The sequence below is a fragment of the Centropristis striata genome, chromosome 18, assembly GCF_030273125.1.
Source record: "Centropristis striata isolate RG_2023a ecotype Rhode Island chromosome 18, C.striata_1.0, whole genome shotgun sequence".
Classification (NCBI taxonomy): Eukaryota; Metazoa; Chordata; class Actinopteri; order Perciformes; family Serranidae; genus Centropristis; species Centropristis striata.
In genome coordinates this window covers 329,462-350,820 of record NC_081534.1, presented here as the reverse complement: position 1 = coordinate 350,820, position 21,359 = coordinate 329,462, and the positions used below count along the sequence as shown (strand labels likewise).

Genomic DNA, 21,359 nt, shown 5'->3' with positions numbered 1-21,359 from the left:
GTTGGACTAAAGGACTAAAAAAAGACACAAAATGACCAAAAAAAAAGACACCAAAAGACACAAAATGACTAAAAAAAAAAGACACAAAATGACTAAAAAAAAGACACAAAATTACCAAAAAAAGACACAAAATGACTAAAAAAAGACACAAAATGACAAAAAAAGACACAAAATGACAGAAAAAGACACAAAATGACTAAAAAAAAAGACACAAAGTGACTAAAAAAAAGACACAAAATGACTTACAAAGACATGAAAAGAATTCAAAAATGGACAAAATAGCCCTAGACTCCATAGAGTTAAGTTGTTAACCCATTTCTTGTTCCCTGAAAAAGGCCTACTTGTATAATTCTGAAATGTACATTATTTTCCAGTTTTGGTTAAGCTTACCTTTTTTTATTTACCTCTGGCAGTTCACCACTTACCTTTGGACCCTTTCAAGCTGTTCATTTGACTTGAACTGCTTGAATTTCAATAAAAAACTGGAAAAATTGGGGTGTTCTAAAACTTTTGACCGGTAGTGTATGTAATATGGTCTAATTCCATATCACATTTAAAAATACATGGATACATATTTTATACGTGGATATATCGCCCAGCCCTAGTTGAATAGGAAACGCTGGCTCTGTGTGTGAGCAGTTTGGGCTCCGGGTCTGTCTCAGGGTTAAAGTGGCCACAGAGCGGGGAGTGTTCGGGGCTAAGCCCAGGGCTCATTATCACAATGCCCCATTATATCTGAGGATTAAGGTTGTGATGAAACACAAACCTCATTTCCCATCCAGGGGCCAAATCACACCGCCTGCATACAATGCTGCATTATGCTCTAACGGGCCCTCCTGTCTTATGAGGACATAAAGTGATGCACTGCAGAAAAGGTGTTTAGTCTAAAAACCAGATCAAACAGTAAATCTGAGGGAAATGATCTGCTGCATGGACAGATAATTTACCTTGACAAGATTTATTAAATTAAGATTATTAAATCTAGAAATAAGCATGTTGAACACTTAAAATAAGAAATTAACTCTTAAAACAAGATAAATTATCAAACACTTCTAAATCTAAAGATGTTGTTTTTTTTAATCTTGGTAAGAAACAAATAATTTGCAGGTCACTCTGTTCGGGCCAGTTCAGCTTTATTTCTTTTATTTCTCCACTTAAATTTGCACTTGCATTTCCACTTATATAGTATTTTATTACTATTATTATTATTATTGTATATTTGTATATTGTTAAATGTCTTTTCTTAGATTGTTTATTTTTTATCTTTATCTTAATTGTGTGAGCATGTGTTACACGTTTGTTAACACGTTAGCATGTGTTGAAAGCCTTTGTTTTGAATCCCTCGTGGTTTTGGATCAGACCAGTAAACCCAACCACCTCCACCAGCGTTCAGCCCAGTTAGAACAATGAGCCTCATTCATAATGTGTTTATTATAATTGTTCTAATTTTTTTCTCTGTTAAAATGACAGAAGAAAGGGAAGAAACAAGTAAACTGAGTGAAATAGTTCAAGAACTATTTCCTACACTGTAAAAAAAAAGATAAACAATAGCTACTCAATAAAATTAAGGCAACAGATTGCACGCAATATTATTAATGAAATCTAGCTTTGTTACAAGCTGAGTTAATAACTTAACAGGAAGTGCCTGTCAATTAAAAACAGAGTAATTCTATTGTGTTGGATTCATTCAAAATTCTCTTGATTTAGAATTACAGACACATAAAGATTATATTTAGTGTGATCAAAATAAGTAGATTCTATCTCAAACATTTTTATATTAAAGTTACTTAAACAACTGCCTCAAAATCAAGGACGCATTTATATTTAATACATTTTATCAGATATATTAAGTAAAATGAAATGACGACAGAATCATTTATTACTGTGTAATGACTTTGGTGATCCATCATCAGGTCAACTTTTCATTTTGTCTTTTAAAAGCACTACTATTGTTGTTTCTTTTAATAATGATAATACCACTACCTCTTACCTACTCTACCCTCATTTTTTGATGCTGTATTATATGTTTTTATGTCTTTATGAATGTCACATTATTTTATGGTTTATTGTATCTGTTTTATATATAATGTTAATGCAATGTTTAGTGTATGTATATTGTATATTTCTGTACTTTAAGCACATTGAGTTTAGGCCTGCTGTATGAAATGTGCTATATAAATAAATTATTCTTGACTTGACTAGTTGAGATCTGATTGCTCAGACCACATGTAGAGGTTGTGTTGTGGATGTTATTATTGATATTATTATTATTATTATTATTATTATTATTATTATTATTATCACACTGTTGGTGATGTCAGCTCTCTGAAGCTCTGTGAGCCAATGGTCCTTAGCTTTAAGTTCATAAAATAAATAAATATATATGTTTATTTATATATATAAATAAATATATAACAAATATACCGGAGGGTTGGTGGTTCGATCCCTGACTGTTGAAGTGTCCTTGAGCAAGATACTGAACCCCAGATGTCTCCTGATGCTGCGTTTATGCTGCGTGAATGAATCAGTCCGTGGCCTCGAGGTTAGGGATCAGGCTTGTAACTGGAGCGTCACCGGTTTGAATCCTGGACTGAAGTGCCCTTGAGCAAGGCACTAACCCCCCACAGCTCCCCGTAACGTGCTGCTGCTGCTCCTGCATGGTGCGTTCACTGGTGTGTAAAAAGGATAAAGGGTTAGATGCAGAGGTTGAATTTCCCCATAGTGGGATTAATAAAGTAATCTTCTTCTTCTGTGGTGTAGAGAGCTTTGAGTGGTGCAGGTCCATTTACCATCTACAGACAGTATGTCCTGGTGATCCAATCACAAGTGGACATCTCTCATTATGTCCTATACTGGTTTATATATACTGGCGTCTCCATATGCTCCATATCTGGAGTGACCCCTAAAAATGTGATCTGACATCCTGCTCTATTTGAAATAGTAATAATAATAATAATAATAGGTAAACATGGTAAATAGAGCCGTGGTTTTGTTGGCACGTGTTCCTGGTCCACTTGTGATCGGATCACACTCGGTATGTTAATACGTGGCCTCAGAGCTCCTTGCATGATAAATGAGGTCAGAATAGCAGGACAGCAGCTCTCCATGTTAATGTTCCCTGTAAGTTACTGTTCCATAAAGCTCGTTTACCAAATAAACCAGGCTTAGTTTAGCTAATCTGCCTCATTTTCAGTTGACTTGGTTGCAAAAAGCGGCAAAGGTCCAGATCAGTTTCTATGGCCACAAGTAACATTTGCTTTATGGGACTCAATCAACTGAAATGAGTCTGATTGATCCAAATAAGCCTGGATTATCTGGTAAACTTGCTTTATGGGACATGCTTGGTTTCAAGACCAAAAGGTTTTTACAGCTTTAGTTCCTCTTTGTAACTGAGCAAGAATCAAAACCACATATGGAAGCTTATGGTCATGAGTCTTACATTCAGTTTTCAATCTGACTTACTCTATCATTAAGAAATTAGCACTGCAAAAAAGGTGTTTAGTCTAAAAACCAGATAAAAACAGTAAATCTGAGGGAAATGATTACACTTAAAATAAGAAATTAACTCTTAAAACAAGATAAATTAAAGCTGAACTGGCCCGAGCAGAGTGACCTGATGATTATTTGTTTCTTACCAAGTTAAAAAATACTTTAGATTTAGTGTCTGATAATTTATCTGGTTTTAAGAGTTAATTTCTTATTTTAGGTGTATAACATGCTTATTTCTAGATTTAATAATCTTAATTTAATAAATCTTGTCAAGGTAAATTATCTGTCCATGCAGCAAGATCATTTCCCTCAGATTTACTGTTTGATCTGGTTTTAGACCTTTTCTGCAGTGAGGTTATTGGACTCATGGATGGTTCATGGTACTGTAAGAACCACAACAGTCTGTTTCAGGGAATAATTCATTCTGTTGGCATTCTGTTTTTTATTTGTGTTGCCTCCTGACTGGAACAGCCTGCAGACATGGAGCCTGTCTAAAGGCCAGGATTGATTATGGATAGTCTGTGGTGGGTCAGCACATGGCATGGTGGGAGTGGGAGTGGGTGAAACCAATGAACCAGTTCAAACAGAGAAAGAGACTGTGTGATGATGCAGCGTTAGCCTCCATTAGCATCATGCAGCTGTCTGCTAACCTCCTCAGGCCTTCAGCTGCTGCAGCCAGAGGCTCTCTGAGAATCAAGACAACATTAAATGTTTCCATACGCTTCAATGGATTCAACTCTTTTTAAATTGAGACATCGAATTGCTAAATTTCTGTGACTGGGATAGTTTTTATATTGTGTAGTGTTTCACCCACAGATGGTGTTCATTGACATAATGCAATGATATATATATATATATATATATATATATATATAATACTACTGAACAATTCATACTTAAAGCTTAAGGCACTTCCTGGTTTGCCTCCCAGCTCAGACCTGGAGGTTGCCGCCTGATCTAAACAGGGCCTTAGATTCAGTGGTAACATTTTGCTTCTTGTTTAAATCCACAAAGCATCATGGGAACTGTAGTTCCTAAACTGTAGTATTCATCCTCTTGGGACACAACATTTATTTAAAAATGTCCATCCCATAATATTACAGCTATTCCATTGTTCATGAATGTTTTGAATAGTTTTTCATGATATATGATGAAAAAAAATCAGACAAAGAGTCACTATCATATTAAAGGAGACATTTGTCAGTTTTTTTATATTAATGTTTCACTCTCTTATATGTGTAATATGTATACGGCTGTAAATGATTCCTAACACTTCCAAATGACACATATTTCATCACACTTCTAATTATTCTTTGTCACTTTTGGATCATTTCCAAGGAAGTGGACTGAATCATCTGCAAACATTGGTGTTGGGGAACAGTGGACATGTTGTTAAAGTGGTTAAAAGTGTCCTTATATCATCTTAATCTTCATTTTAGCTGCTCATTTGGGGCCGCCACAGAAGGAATGTGTTCTTTGTCCCATCTTTTTCATCTTTTTTTCCAACATTCTGGTTATTATTACATCAATATCACATGAGGACAAATTCCAAGAATGTTTTCTGTTGTTGACAAAGATTCTTCAAACATTTCTGTCTTTCAGCTGTTACGAGAACTGAAACACCCGAATGTGATCGCCCTGCAGAAAGTGTTCCTGTCCCACAGCGACAGGAAGGTCTGGCTGCTCTTTGATTACGCCGAACACGACCTCTGGGTGAGTCTCTGTTACAACATGCAGCATCACATGATGTAACCTGAGATTTACTAAATACTCTGACTGCCTCATGGTTCCTGCCACTAGAACTGGCAGCATGATGGCCCGTGCTCACTAAAGCTTTCCTTTTTAATACTTTATTATATACCTTGAAAAAAATTAAAAAAAAATGCAAGGTACAATATTGTAAAGAAAACGAAATGACTGATTATGTTTGTGAACGTAAGAAGCCTTGCAATAAAGTATTTTAAAAAAAGAATACTGTTGTCCAAAATTTCATGTTTTCTGCTGTATTAAGATTGATGAAATGATAAAAGGGGATATCCCAGTTTCCTTCAGTAAAAAACTTTGAAATTTGCTTTATCCAATGTTCAGATTTATGTCCTGGAAATATGTGCAAATGAGTGAATATTTCATAAGTTCACACCTCACGTTTCATATCTAAACATAAGGTAATGTAAGTTAGTATAAATATATATATATTTTTAATACTTTATTGCAAGGCTTCTTACAGGCTTCTTATATATTGATATATTGATATATTGCCCAGCCCTAGCTATTAGTGCTGCTGTTTGTGAGTTGAATGTGGCTTATTTACATAGAAAGGGGCCAACTTTGCACCAAATGTATCAATAATACCTAAATGAAATATGTGCAAATAGAACAGAGCACCAAGATGCAGTTTGGTTAATTCAGTTAATTCACCCTGTAGATGCTTTCAGAGTTACTCAGTTGCCTTATTTGCATGTTTTGCCCAACCCTTTTGTGAATTCGGCTCCCAGTATCTACTGTACCTAACCTTGACTTTGTGTTCATGTTCTTTGTTTTTATTCATGTGTTTTTCAAACAATTTGTCTATACTGAATGTGTTTAAATCAACCAAACGCTCCAGCCAGGACTCAGGCAGGCTTTTCTTTAAAAATGTTTAGATGACATCCATTCGTCTGGTTTCCCTCCCTGGTAAAGTCAGGAAACCTTTTCTCTGCCACCATGAGCCTGTAAGGTTTAATAATAATAATAATAATAATACATTTTATTTCTATTGCACTTTTTATCAGCAGATCTCAAAGTGCTTAACAAGTAAAATCATTTTAAAAACAACTCAATAGAGGTAGGTTAAAAAGTCGGTTTCAAGTTTATCATTTGTAGGCCTTTCTGAATAAAAACGTTTTCAGGCCTGTCTTGAAAGAGTCTAGGCTCTGAGTGGCCCTCAGTTTCACAATAAAATGACAATACGCATGAATCACTGTATTATAGTTGTAATATACCAGACACCGTGTCACCACCAGACAGAGAATGTGTTTTCTTGTGAACGTTGATGTGAACCTTTCTCTGCTAACAGCACATCATCAAGTTCCACCGAGCCTCCAAGGCCAACAAGAAGCCCATGCAGCTGCCCCGCGGGATGGTGAAGTCTCTCTTGTATCAGATTCTGGATGGGATCCATTACCTCCATGCCAACTGGGTGCTCCACAGGGATCTGGTGAGCTGCTATATTAGCTTCACTGCTCCACTTTCCCTTTACAGAGCAGCAGCTCCAGCATTAACGTCACAGAGACTCTGTTCCCCAGCAGAGCTAAAGGTTTCTACCAGGTTTCTCCTAGCAGCCACGAGGCGTCATCAACATCGTCCAGGCAATGGACAAACAATTAGAAATAAAACAACCAGTCCAACAAAAAGGAAACCTAAAAAAAATGATTGTGCTCTGTGGAAGTAGTTAAATTCAATGGTGTAACATTTTAACTTTTGAAAGATAAAAGTTTCTAGATTGGCGTAAATTTTATAGTCACACATTAGACAACCACAGAATCATAATTAAAAATGTTAACAGTGGAGAAATCTGGTGCAGGTTATTCTGTCTATAATAACTATGTACCGTGGCGCTGGCTGTCTGAAGGTTATTCTGTCTCTCTATACACTAGTCAGAGCTGTGTTGTGTCTGAGTTCTGTATTATTATATGAGTTTGATTAGAGCAGAACGCCCTGAACTCTGAATGATGTCTTATCTGGCCTTTAACCTGCTACAACACACTGCTGCTTCCTGTGAGACTCTCTCCACCTTGGTGTTCCCACAGTGCTTCGGTACATTCTGTGCAGCTGAGCGTCAGAACGGAGCCACAACACTTCTTATTGTGCATCTGAACATCTCTGTTAAGGTGGAAGGTGTTCACAGGAAAACTGCATCTTTGGTGCCAATCACCACAGTCTTGGTTGGCTAGGGTTAATCAATAACATCAATAATAACGGGGCATGTTTTTCTCTGTTGTTTAGTTTGTTTATTTCCACTGAAAATGTGTTGTTGAGCTTTTATTTTTTGGGGGAAAATGAGGTTAACATATGTGAGAGCTATAGAGAGTATAACAATTTGGTTATATAAGAAAACAGGTTGAAAAGAATAGACAGTGTTTCTAAAAAATGGTGTTGTATTGCAGCCAACCTGTACTTTACCATTAACCAGGAAAGTTGACGGTGCATACTGATAGTGTTTGTTCTTATGGAACAATGTGAAACCAACCTGGCAGCTCTGTTCTTTCCTTAGTTGACCTTTAGATGTGGAGAAACATACAGGTGCACAATAATAATAATAATAATAATAATAATAACGATTTAGCCACCTGTCCCACAATATTTGTAGGGACATAAGAAAGACATTTCCTCACCATTGAGATCTTCCTCACTATGGGATCAATGTGTTCTGCCCATGACAACTGATTATCAATTATTATGCCCAATAATTTTACTTTATCTACCGTCTGTGCTTTGATGTGAACCAGAGGGAGGCTGTTTGCAGATCGTGCTCATGAGACATTGGAGAGTCTGACTGAATGTTTGTGGATCAAGTGTTGGGCAATTTCTTCGAATACACGTCTAAGTGGATGAGTTGACTTCTGAAGTAACAGTTCAGGCATCGATCCATCAGCAGGGTTCTGTCTTCTTTAAATAAGGTTTTCCTCTCTAATCCCTGGCAATCCTCATGGTCATGTGGTGGCTGGACATCACATTATGTAAAGCTGCAGGATCACTCTGGTCTCTGCAGGCTTTAGACTCTATTTGCCTCTATCAATTCATCAATCAGTCAACTCTAAACTTTTTCTCATTCCAGCAAGGTCGCTGAGCATCTGTGCCAACAAGCAGTTGAGCTGGAGTGACGATGTTTAGATGATTATGACTATGATTAGATATATATTAAGTCCAGTAGGGTCAGACGCTTTGTTTTCCCCAAATTACTTCCTGGTTTATTCCGGCCTCCACGCTCATTTCATTTCAGTTCACTTACTGGTTTTAGCTCAGAATCTGGTCACATCCAAAAAAGTGGATGTGACCTTTAGGCTGAACCAGTCTGAGGCCCTGTTTACATTAAGACGCTTGCGGGTCAAAACGTCAAAATATTTTATGTGAAGTGCCTTTCGTTTAGACGGTGACGGCGTTTTGGGGGCTTAAAGACGCAAAAATCTGAAACCACCCTCCAAAGTGTAAAAGTTAGATCCTCTCCTCCGTAGCGTGTCGTCTACACTGACAAGACACAAAACTCTGATCTGATCTGCTCACGTCACGTATGTGTTTACGTCACATACATGCTCCAGGACAGGAAATAAAGAAACGTGGGATTATTTCCATGGTGGGACCTTCAAGCTGCTCTGGCAGCTCTAATAAACTTACAGGAGTCTTTCCACCAAATGTCCAGGATATGTACAGATAGTATTAGTGAACAGAGAAGGATCTGGAATTACCTCCATCACATTCTGGATGCAGCGATTGGTGGGAGGAGCCAGACGGCTGTGAACGAGACCTGGGAGATCTAGTGATGGAGGAGAACTTTGTGGAAGGAGTAGCTGATGAAAATGTGTGGCGTGAAAACTTCTGCATGCCCAAAGATGCTCTTATGGCTTTAAGTGATGCCGCCTGGCTGCATACAATCACATTCACACACTTTAGATCACCGTATCAGCAGATTTCCTCCTGAAAACGCTCGTCTAAACCAGGAATAAAAAGTGAAGACGAGACGCCACTTTAGGTCTTCTGTTCAGACCGTCACCATGGAAACGGAGCCTAATACCAGCACCAACATGAGAGACCAATGTGACATGCATGGTTCACCTTAAGTTAAATGGACGGCTCTTTTCTAGTCTTTACAACCACTTAAACTACTTTAAACTACAGACAGTGTTCATTCACCCATTCACACTACTGTCTACCATCAGGAATTAATCCTTGGACATATATAGATATATATATAGATATATCATCTATAATTTCACTAAAAATTAAATAAAACCTAAAACTAAAGTATGTTCATTTAGCATGAAATTTATTATTAATTAGACTACTACTTTTAAGTATTTCAGGTATTTAATTTAAATAGGATCCTACAAAAATAGGCTTTACCATGTGTTACCATGTTTCATATGGATTATCTGTTTAATGTTTTTAATTAAATCAGAAAGCATTCTACACTGCACTGATGCAGCTAAATGAAATTCAGCCAGTTCAGTCAGTTTTTTATATTATTTCTGTTTCTATGTTCAGACATCTGCTGTGAGAAACATTCAACAGAACTTAAAGGGCAAACTTTTTTTGAAGACTCTTTGTAAATGTGTTCAGAACTCTTCTATTATTATTATTATTATTATTATCATTATTATTATTATTATTATTATATGTGTAGATGTGTGATTCTCATGAAGGCAGTCTAAGTTAACAGAATATAATCAAACATAATGGTTTTTAACAATGTATAAAAAACGAAATCTGAATGAAAATTGATGAGAAAAAATGGTTCAATGTTACGGTAATGATAGAATTGTTCTAATTAAAATGTGTATATTTTAATAAAATACATTTTGGTGACACCAGCTACCTTTAAGCAAAAACTTTTGTTGTTTTTTTTATTTAAAAATGTGTTACGGTAATGCACTTTACTCACAGTGTCTCTAAAAATGCCTGAAAATACCTTAAAAATGTTTAAATAGATTATAAATTGAGCTGTACCATGTTGATGAGAATCACCCAGATATAATGTCGGCCATGTTTGAATGCTGAGTCAGGGGAAGCCCTTCTCCTTCACAACATCACAATAAGCTCTTATCTGAGCTCCAACTCTTCCGGCTCTTTATAACTATTTTCATAGCAGCCGGATGAGATCTCCATTGTCTAGCTGTATGTGACTGAGCTGATGTATTGCAGTAAGTGCTGTTATTTTGCTGTCTCACTGCCAGAGCTTCCTGCCATTGTGAGCTCAGAGCTCCTAAATGCTCCTTTCTTGTTGTTGCTCAGATTATTATCATCTGTGTGCAGGTGCTTGGCTCTAGCAGCTCTCTCTCTGTGGGTGTGAGTGATAACAAATGGAAAAGCTGTTCCCAGTGAGCACGTTGCTGCTTAATGGAAAATGCCCCGAAGGCCTTTTAATGTTTTCATCGTTTATATGAAAGCTGCACGTCTGATCATGAGTCGTGTTGTTAATGCATGTGAGGAGCTTAGAGGCAGATCTGTGGGGGGGGGGTGTGTGTGTGTGTTTGTGTGTGTGTGTGGGGGGGGGGGGGGGGCTCCTATAGGCTCATCTTAGAGGCAGATCTGTGGGGGGGGGGGGAGAGTGTGTGTGTGTGTGTGGGGGGGGGGGTCCTATAGGCTCATCCTGCATGCTTTCACTTCTGCTCTTACATAACGAGTGTTTGTGCTGGTGTGTATTGCGTCTCTGCAGGTAACAACCATGTGCTTTCCATTGCACCACTGCAGAGCTCCCCTCCCCCACCTCCTGCCACTCCTCCACTCCTTCCTCCCTGTCCCACCCACCACTCCCCACCCCCACACCTCCCCCTCCCCTGCTCTCCCACCAGGCTTATGTAACAGCCTGTAGCTCCTCCAGGCCCTCCGCCCTGCAGGCCAGCTGAGTCAAGATGCTGACTGAGCACTCTGCAGCCGGAGCAGAAAGCATCTCAGGACTGTACCAATGATCTCTGCCGCGGGGGGGGGGGGGGGGGGGGGGGGGGGGGGGCATTACTGAAGGTGATCAGTTGTTGTAGTAAATCCAGACTGATCTATATAATCTATATATAATATGTACTGTACTGCCCTACAAGGACTAACTGCAGTATCTACACAAAGTGTAGAAACACTGAGAAAAACTGCTTTAAAGTTGTTTAACTGTCCAGTCAAATGGATTATAGGTAGGTTAGTCATATGACACTTATTTCTACATGTATTGATGATGTAATATTTCTGCTAAAAAAATCATGATGATTTATTTGACCTTTGACCCCAAAAACGTAGTTTATTTTATTTTAGCGACGATAAACTGGTAAGTCCTTTTCAGAGTGTTCCCTTGACCTCTGACCTCAAGAGATCACAAGTCTCCTCTCCACAGACATGTCCACTTTATGATAACACCATGCCGGTAGTTTTTCTCTAACTTGAGCTGACAATATAAAATGAGCCCGGTGAAACTTTACAACAACAAGCTACAGACCCAGAGCAGTCAGAGGATAGTGTTCTTAGCTATATGGACAATAAGGAGGTTTCTCACCAGAAATCTGAAGTTTTTGAAACCAAATCACAGCATGGATTTTTATATGCTGTACCTTCACGTCTTGGTATCATAATGTGGGATTCTGGATGATTTTTTGATATTTTTTATTAATTCTTGACTGGTCAAAAGTGGTCAAATAAAATCTGTGTAAGTAACTAGCTTTAATTTATTGCAGATTGGTGACTAGGAAAACTTGACACAGTTCTGAGCTTCTGAGAGTGTCCGGTGCTTGTTGTAAACAAACAGAGATCGCTAAGTGAACACCTCCTGCAGCAGCAGCACATACACACTGTACTGCTACAGAGCTAACTGTTAGCCTGTTAGCACATACACACTGTACTGCTACAGAGCTAACTGTTAGCCTGTTAGCACATACACACTGTACTGCTACAGAGCTAACTGTTAGCCTGTTAGCACATACACACTGTACTGCTACAGAGCTAACTGTTAGCCTGTTAGCACATACACACTGTACTGCTACAGAGCTAACTGTTAGCCTGTTAGCATATACACACTGTACTGCTACAGACCTAACTGTTAGCCTGTTAGCACATACACACTGTACTGCTACAGAGCTAACTGTTAGCCTGTTAGCACATACACACTGTACTGCTACAGAGCTAACAGTAGCTAACTGTAGCTAGAAGTAAGAGTAACAAGGAGTCGCTGGATTTGTCTCCAGTCGCTTTCTTGAAAAATAGTCTCTAAGGGGGCCTGAAAAGTCGCTAAATTTAGCAACAAAGTCGCTAAGTTGGGAACACTGCTTTGCCGGCTTTTATAAATGGCGCGTGTTGTTGTCGTGTAGAGTTCTACGTCACATCCTGCTTAGCGATCTATCCAATCAGTAACCAGGCTGTTTTCAGGGGAGAATAAAGACCCTGCTCTTCTACAGGGACTAAAAAAGTTCCAACAAAAGCCGTCTCTGGACTGCTCGTATTCAAATTAGGGGTGTTTTGGCGAGTGAGACCCGCCTCATTCCGGGTATTGCCCGCTAGTGGAAACAGCCCTGGAGGTGGAGGTTGATGGTGACACTTGAAGTGTACTAGTGGTTATTAATGGCCCTGTTGGCTGTGACCGTTTGGTTGTAGTACAGCTTGTTTATCAACTTGCACAAACAGTTGTATAAGTGCGCCTCTGGCTCCAGAACTGGCCCAGTTTTCCAGACAAAGATGGAGATGGTTTCGTAAAAGGCGGCCATGTCCCTAAGGGTTGAGTTTCCCATTCCTCAGTGGGATAGAGACTGTTTATTTTCCCTCGGCTCTTGATCCATTTATGAACCTAACCAACTGTAACTGATTGATTTCACTGGATGAATTCAAAAGGAAGTGTCAATTTTGTGCTGTGAAACACAATTTGGTGCATATTTCAAAATAACACTAATTTATATCTTAAATACTTTCTGTTTTTTCACTGTCACTGTCCTCTACTGTGTTAAACTGCACTTTCACTTGTCTAGCTCCATTTCTTTTTATTATTTCTTTCCATTCAAAACAGTATCTCCTTTTACCAGCTGTGATGTTGCATGCTCATTTTACATGGTGCACGGACTCATTCAGGTCTTGTGCAGAACATTCAAAAGCTAATTACTGTTTTTAAAACAGCTAATATGAATATGTTCAGGCAGCGCATTTTAATTCAGTGAGGTCTGTTTAGAATTTGAAAGAGGAGCCGGGGAGCCCGAACTCCTCTGGCCTTTTAAGAGACGTGTGTCTTTGTGTTTGCCAATCGCGGCATGTCGTGTTGTGGGCGTGAATAATAGACCTCATTATTACCACTGTTTCTATAGCAACAAGACGTGTTTGCCAGGCAGATCTAAGTCCGCCGAGCCAGAGGGTTCACATTCACACAGATACCCAGAGAGAGTCAACAGACTGTTACAGCATCCTGCTGCAGGAGAAAACATGGCTGGTGACATTTCTGTTTGTTTGATATCCAGTCAGTTAATAACAGCACAGTACTTCTAACCCATAATTATCTGGAGGAAGCATAATTGATGTGATTAATGCATGCTGTTGCTGTGAATAGCAGTGAGTTAAAACACATCAGTCCAAATGTTGAGACTCAACTAGCTCCCTCAAACAGAAGGAGAACTGGTATTTGTTTTGCAATTTAGTGCTCCTCCAGTTTCAGAGTGCTGTTTACTTCCACAGCGCTGTCATAAACATTAACAACTGCACATGTTTCTTGTTATGATGCCATAACTTATGTTCAAAAACTAGTCATCAACTATCAAACATCAAGCAAGTACAGCAACAAAAGACACAACAAGCCAGCAAATATTACTCATTTGTTATGTAAGAATATACTTTCAAATCAGACAAATGAAATCTAAATCTTTCTTATTAAAAGAAAATGAATGAACATCCTATTGCTGGGTCAACTTCTAAACCAATCAGTTGTTGGCTTTAGTTTTGACAGTATCATTTAGGCAACAACCAGAAAAGAAACCAGTTTGTTGTTCATTTTAAGAGACCTGTCTTATTTTCTCTTTTGCGTATTTACTATTGCTTCAAACTTCTCATTTCCTTACCAGTAAAAAACAATCCATTTTTATTATTGAGACCAAATATTTGTGTAATGTAAACAAAAGTGTGAACAAGGTGCACTGTAGCACAGTGCTAATAGGCTAACAGTTAGCTCCGAGCAGTACAGTGTGTATGTGCTGCTGCTGCAGGAGGTGTTCACTCAGCGATCTCTGTTTACAACAAACACCGGACACTCTGCCGGACACTCTGCCGGACACTCTGCCGGACATTCTGTGCAGTTAGCGATGCCGTTAATTCACAATCAGCAGCAGACACTTTGTGTACAGTTAACATGCCAGTTTGTTTATGATCAGCGGTGATGCTATGCACAATTAGCCATGCTGGTTTGTTTATGATCAGTGGTGATGCTATGCACAATTAGCCATGCTGGTTTGTTTATGATCAGTGGTGATGCTGTGCACAATTAACGATGCTGGTTTGTTCATGATTAGCAGAGACGCTGTGCACAAAACTTAAAGTCCTGATATATGTGCTACAACTGTAGCTGCTAACCGCAGACAGACACTGTTAGTGACCAGCTGAGGAACATAGTGGAGCATTTGTTGGTGGAAAGCAAACTGGAGTTAAAACAAATGCAAATACTTGATTTGCATGAGTGAAGTGAATAGAAACCATGCTAATGTTGCTTCATGTGTGATGTGTGAACACTTACTGAATTGTTTAAAAAAGAGAACATATGAAACTACATGCACTGTTTGTGCTTCATCAAAGCCTTTTACATACTACTGAGTCTAACTGCCTCTGACTGGTTGGTAGACTGGGAGAACTGGGATAACGTCTCTGGAGCCCAACAATGTGACAGAAGTTACCTCAGATTACATAAAATTATGTGTTGACGATCTGATGCCAAAAGAGGCAATAAAAGTTTACAGCAGCAGCAAACCTTCCACCACGAAGGACCATGAGAACTTTGTTTGTATTTTGTGTTGTTGTTGTTGTCTGTACTGTAGCTACTGTGTGTGTGTGTGTGTGTGTGTGTGTGTGTGCATGTACTGTATGTAATTTGAATTGTATTCATAGCAGATACTGTATTTGTCCAAGACACATTTTCTTTTGACCCTGTAAAGTCTTATCTTTATCTTACTGCTACTAGCATGTTGCAGCAGATTCCTCCCCAGACCCAGATGCACCTGACCCACTTCCTGTGTGGTCTTGACACCGGATGCTGCTAGACTTTTAAGTGCACTTTCACAAAATGGCTGAGTGACATGCACATGTGGTGTTGTGGCTCAATAACAGACAGGGCAGTGAGGGCAGGCCACTCAACATGTACATGCTCAACATTCGTTGGGAAAGAGAGTGACTGGAAGTATTGACCTGTGTGACTATTAAAGCACAAGATAACACAGATAAATGGAAGTGAATGAGTTGTTTTTAATATTTCTCTCTGTTTGTGTCCTGCAGAAACCAGCCAACATCCTGGTGATGGGGGAGGGTCCTGAACGAGGAAGGGTTAAAATCGGTGAGGGCTGATTCTTTAATCTGCTCGATACGTGTATCATATGTTTAAATATATACGTATCAGCATGGCAGTGGATCAATCAGGCAGTTGACTTGTTTAAGTGTGCTATAGCTGCAGTTTAACCTTGTGGCAGAGAGGTTGACAGATCAGTGTGTTACATAAGCAGCTGGTCAGGGACTGTTGAAGGGGAACGCTGCAACGCTGCAACGCTGCTGCTGCTGCTGAGGCTATTTATAGACCTGAACACACAGTCACAGTCACAGTTATAGCTGCTACTAGAGCTACTAGAGCTACTACAGTCAGAGCTGCTGAGCTACTGAGCTACTAGAGCCAATACACACACACACACACACACACACACACTCACACACACTCACACACACACACACACACACACATACATACATATGAGACAACATATAACTGCGTAGCCTGATGTCTCCTATAGGGTTATATATATATATATATATATAGATATATATAGATATATATTATATCTGATGATGTAATATCACCTGGTTATAGTGCATATATAATTGAATATATTACATTAATATAATTTCAGTTAAATTAAAGGATTCATAGAAAATGATATGACTTTATATGACTATATGAGTTATTGTGTCAGTGCAACTTCAGCTTCTGCCGTCACTTACCACACACACACACACACACACACACACACACACACACACACGTGTGTAGGTGCTGTATGTGTCCAGGGTCTCTCAGTGTGAACAGGAACACACATTCCTCTCTGGCATGTGTGAGTGAACTTGTGATCTCTGATCTTCAGAAACAGGTGTGTCCACGTGTCTGTAATACCTGAATGGAGACATGTGAGACGTGTGTGAGCTGCGAAAAGGACAGACAGACATTAAATATATTAGATTATATAATTTCAGTGAAATTAAAGGATCCATATAAAAGAATATGACAGATATAAGGTAAGGATTTGTCATCAAGTCAGAACAGCTCTTCAACATGACTTGAAGGTGACACTCAACTGTAAAAAGTCCATAAATATGATATTATATATATGTGACTCTACAATTTACGCAAAGATGTTCTCTCTAACTTGATCACACTGTTGATTAAAGTTAGTTCCACATACAGATGAACAGTTGGAGGTGTTTCAGTTTCAGGTTTGTGTTTGTGAAAGGGCTCACTATCAACCTCTACTCTGGGCCATGAGGAGCCTGGGGCCCTTCAGCGGGGCCCCTTGGCTCCGTTCCTGCCAGACTATCTAAGAGTCTTTGTGTGCTGCTGTCCTCTCTCCACCTGTCTCCTGTAGCTGACATGGGTTTTGCAAGACTTTTCAACTCTCCCCTGAAGCCGCTGGCGGACCTGGACCCTGTGGTGGTGACGTTCTGGTACCGGGCCCCCGAGCTGCTGCTGGGGGCCCGGCACTACACCAAAGCTATAGGTGAGTGTGGGGTCACAAGGACAATGAAGACTCTCAGGTGCACTAAGACACTAACTCAGACCTGATTGTTTGCTGACTGAAGCAGGAATGTGTCGGTGATGTAGCCCCAGGGTCTGTTAGTGTGAATAGGAACACATCTTCCTCTCTGGCAGGTCTGAGTGAACTTATCTATGATCTTCATTCTTAAGGAACAGGTGTGTCCACATGTCTATAATTGTCATACCTGAAAATGAGACATGTGAGACATGTGTGAGCTAGGGCTGGGCGATATGGCCCTAAAAGAATATCACGATATTTCAGGCTGTTTTTGCGATAACGATATTCTTGATGATATTAGGAAATACTTAAAAAGATATAGAAAATATGATTTTTTTTAGTCTGTATAAATAATTAAAAATCTAAAATGTAGTGTGAAGTGCAAATCTCAACAGTTGCCAAATACAAAAACATTTACTCCTGACTCTTGAGTATAAGCAAATAATAATAATAACCATTTAGGGGTTCCAGGGGCATATTTTAATGACATTTTGTAAAGGAGAATAAAGGTTCTTGTATGTTTTATTTAAGGCATCTTATTTTGACAGTCTTCTTGTAAGTTCTGTGGTGCATTCTGTTAACACACTGTGCTCTTATTTTGAAAGCTGCATGTGTTTAGCAACAGGGAGTAAGTAGCTTTTTGTGATTAAAACAACTTTAACCACGACATCAAGAAGTAGGAACGTTGCCAATATCATGATATGCATTTTTTTAACCATCAAAAAAATATACCGATATTTTTGTGAACGATACGATATGGCACAATAAAAGCACACACTTCTTTTCTTTTTAGAGTGTACTCTGACAGAAAGTCTAAAACCCTATTTCCCAATGAAACTTACGTTTGTGTGTGTGTGTGTGTGTGTGTGTGTGTGTGTGTGTGTGTGTGTACCAGATATCTGGGCCATCGGCTGCATCTTTGCGGAGCTGCTAACGTCCGAGCCCATCTTTCACTGTCGCCAGGAAGACATCAAGACCAGTAACCCGTTCCATCACGACCAGCTGGACAGGATATTCAGTGTCATGGGTTTCCCTGCAGGTCTGCACACAATACACACAATACACACAACTAAACTACACACAGACACACACACAGTCACAGCCTGCGTGAGTCTGCTGACAAATGTCAACATCTGTTTTTTTTGTCTAATAGACAAACAGCCAAAATTGTTTACTCAAAGGTGTCCTGTGGAAACAATGTTCTGTTTATATCCTAGAGGTCCAACAACATGTTGATAATATGTGCCTACTCATACAACAACATTGCTCCACCTTTATATAGTATAAGTATAGTATAAGTATAAAGCAATAGAGACGAGGGTTGTCAAAAGTATCGATACTACAACGTTGTATCCGGATAAGATACTCAATTTCAAAACTATGGATGAAAAGTCTTATTTTCTCTCTTGAAGTCCCAGAATGAAGCAGAGAAAAGTCGACTTATCAAGCTTGCCTAATATTGTGCACAGCATACAAAATATTGTTCTAATTGTTATTGTTTATTGTATTTATTTATTTTTTGCACTACCTCAGACCTGAAGCTTGTTATCATAGTTGCAGTTTCTTTTTGCACAACTGTTTTTTATTATAAATATTTAACCTGTGGTTCTGTTCATTTTTACATGTTGCATTTTTCTTGTTGTTAAAAATATTTCTGTTAAATTTTGGGGTCTTTGTTTTTATCCCTGTGGTATCGAAAATGGTATCGAGTATCGAATATTTTCCTGAGTATCGGTATCGAGTTGAAAATCTTAGTATCGTGACAACCCTAGTAGAGACAGAGCGCAATTCTGAAAACCAAGCCCCCTGGAGGGGATATTATTATATTATATTATATTATATTATATTATATATTATATTATATTATCAGTACTACAATATACAACCAAGAGCTGAAAAGCAACAAAGTAACAAACAAAGTGCCTGTATCTAGTTAAAAACATTAAATTTAAGCACTTCAAATTAGTATTTTAGCACTCTATGTCGACCAGAGAGGACAAGTTCGCTGTTAACAAGCTAAAGTTAGCTATATGTTAGCAAGCTAAGGCTATGTTTTCATAGCATAAGTGATTATACTGTTAGTATGTAATGTAGAATGAGCACTAGAGCTGAGTGAGCAGGTCCTCACAGTGTGAAGGTCCCTTTAGATTCAGACACCTTAAGCTCAGTGTCTAAACTCACTGTCACACATTGAAGATGGATACATAGAGAAACTGAAGTCATCTACACTTAGTAGAAAATTAAAAATGAAAAAAACAACAACACTTGAGTCTTTTTGATATCCTGTGCTGTTGTTTGTTAACAGATAAGGACTGGGAAGACATCAGGAAGATGCCCGAGTACCCAACGCTGCAGAAAGACTTCAGGAGGACAACGTGAGTGGATGCTGGGATCATGTGACTACAAACAGACCAGTAAACAAACAATGACATACAGTCAAACTGCTTTCTAGTTGTATTGTTGTGTTTTGTGTTCTTATCTAACAGGTATGCAAACAGCAGCTTAATCAAATACATGGAGAAGCATAAGGTCAAACCAGACAGCAAAGTTTTCCTGTTGGTAGGTACAGACACAACATCACCTCACACATCTATATATGTATATATATATACAATATATATATACATATATATGTATATATATATATATATATACAATATGGTAATGGTAAATGGTAAATGAACCTGCACTTATATCGCTTTTCTAGTCGCTTTGCTCTTTACACTACAGACTGACTCATTCACCCTTTCACACACACATTCATCCTGGTGGCAGAGGCTACCCTAAACGCTGCCACTTGCCACCATTGGGAATTCATTCACACACCGATGAACGCAGCATCAGGAGCAGTTTGGGGTTCAGTATCTTGCTCAAGGATACTTGGACATGTAGGCTGCCATGGTCGGGGATCAAACCACCAACCCTTCGGTTGGGGGCCAACCAACTCTACCAACTGAGCCACAGCCGCCATAAATTCATAAAGTCATAAATTGTAAACCTCTCAGTAAATTGATATTCATTGATATAGATATACATTTCCCCATCATTTTATTTTAGTTGCTAAGTCAAAACCCTTTAGGCATTGCGATTCTAAGGTCATAGGTCATAGGAGTATTATGTCCTCTGCGATCAACGGCCAGTTACATGACTGGAACAACAGGTTTGGACTGCTCCCACCCAAGAAAAGTATGAGAAAATGAGTGAAAGCCTCCTCAAATGAGTCATCTGTGACTAATGTCTTGGTGTGACTGGCTGTTGCATTAGACCTGTTGTCATGTTGGGCTGCTCTAAATCTGATTACCCAATATATAACAATCAGTACGTTTACATGCACAGTTTACTTGAGCTATGCTTAAAAATCTAGATCTGATCGGAATCTGATAAATCTGATAGGACTTCTGTCCTTGTCCCAGTTTACATGCAACTGAGAAAATGTAATAACTGACGGGAACGTGTCCTCCTCCTCACCACTGGGTGGCGATGTGCGTCGTTTCAGCAGGTTAATACGGCGCCCTTTCCAGTTTACCTCAGTTCGACACTTTGTGCTGTCGCTACTGACCAGCGACCAGCTAATATGATCGGCTAAAGTGCAACCAGCTAATGAGACCGGCTAATGTGCGACCGGCTAATGTGCAACCCACTAATGTGCAACCCGCTAATGGGCGACCGGCTAATGTGCAACCCGCTAATGTGACCGGCTAATGTGCGACCGGCTAATGCGACCGGCTAATGCGACTGGCTAATGTGCAACCGGCTAATGTGACCGGCTAATGTGCAACCGGCTAATGCGACCGGCTAATGTGCGACCAGCTAATGTGACCAGCTGACGTGACCGGCTAATGTGCAACCAGGTAATGTGAGACGCTAATGTGCGACCGGCTAATGTGCAACCGGCTAATGCGAGCCGCTAATGTGCAACCGGTTAATGCGACCGGCTAATGCGAGACTGGCTAATGCAAGAGCGGCTAATGCGACACGCTAATGTGCAAGCGGCTAATGTGCAAGCAGCTAATGTGTGAGCAGCTAATGCGAGCAGCTGTCATGGATGTTTTTGTTCCGGGGTCATACGCCAGCGTGGGGGGGGGGGTTAGATCGGAGTTAGAGAACTCCGACATTAGTCTGATTAACACGTTTACATGCACTTCAGTTGTCCAGTTATAGTCA

The 21,359-nt window shown here is 39.4% G+C and overlaps 1 protein-coding gene across 1 annotated transcript in view; it reads left to right on the top strand.

Moving 5' to 3' along the window:
- cdk19 (cyclin dependent kinase 19) overlaps window positions 1-21,359 on the top strand; it is a 69,943-nt gene that overhangs the window by 29,980 nt on the left and 18,604 nt on the right. Inside the window, exons 3-9 of the mRNA XM_059356489.1 lie at window positions 5,092-5,202; window positions 6,545-6,685; window positions 15,676-15,733; window positions 17,028-17,159; window positions 18,091-18,234; window positions 19,501-19,570; window positions 19,682-19,754. Of these exons, the coding sequence (XP_059212472.1) occupies window positions 5,092-5,202; window positions 6,545-6,685; window positions 15,676-15,733; window positions 17,028-17,159; window positions 18,091-18,234; window positions 19,501-19,570; window positions 19,682-19,754 (729 nt within the window). The remainder of the gene's footprint in view (window positions 1-5,091; window positions 5,203-6,544; window positions 6,686-15,675; window positions 15,734-17,027; window positions 17,160-18,090; window positions 18,235-19,500; window positions 19,571-19,681; window positions 19,755-21,359) is intronic.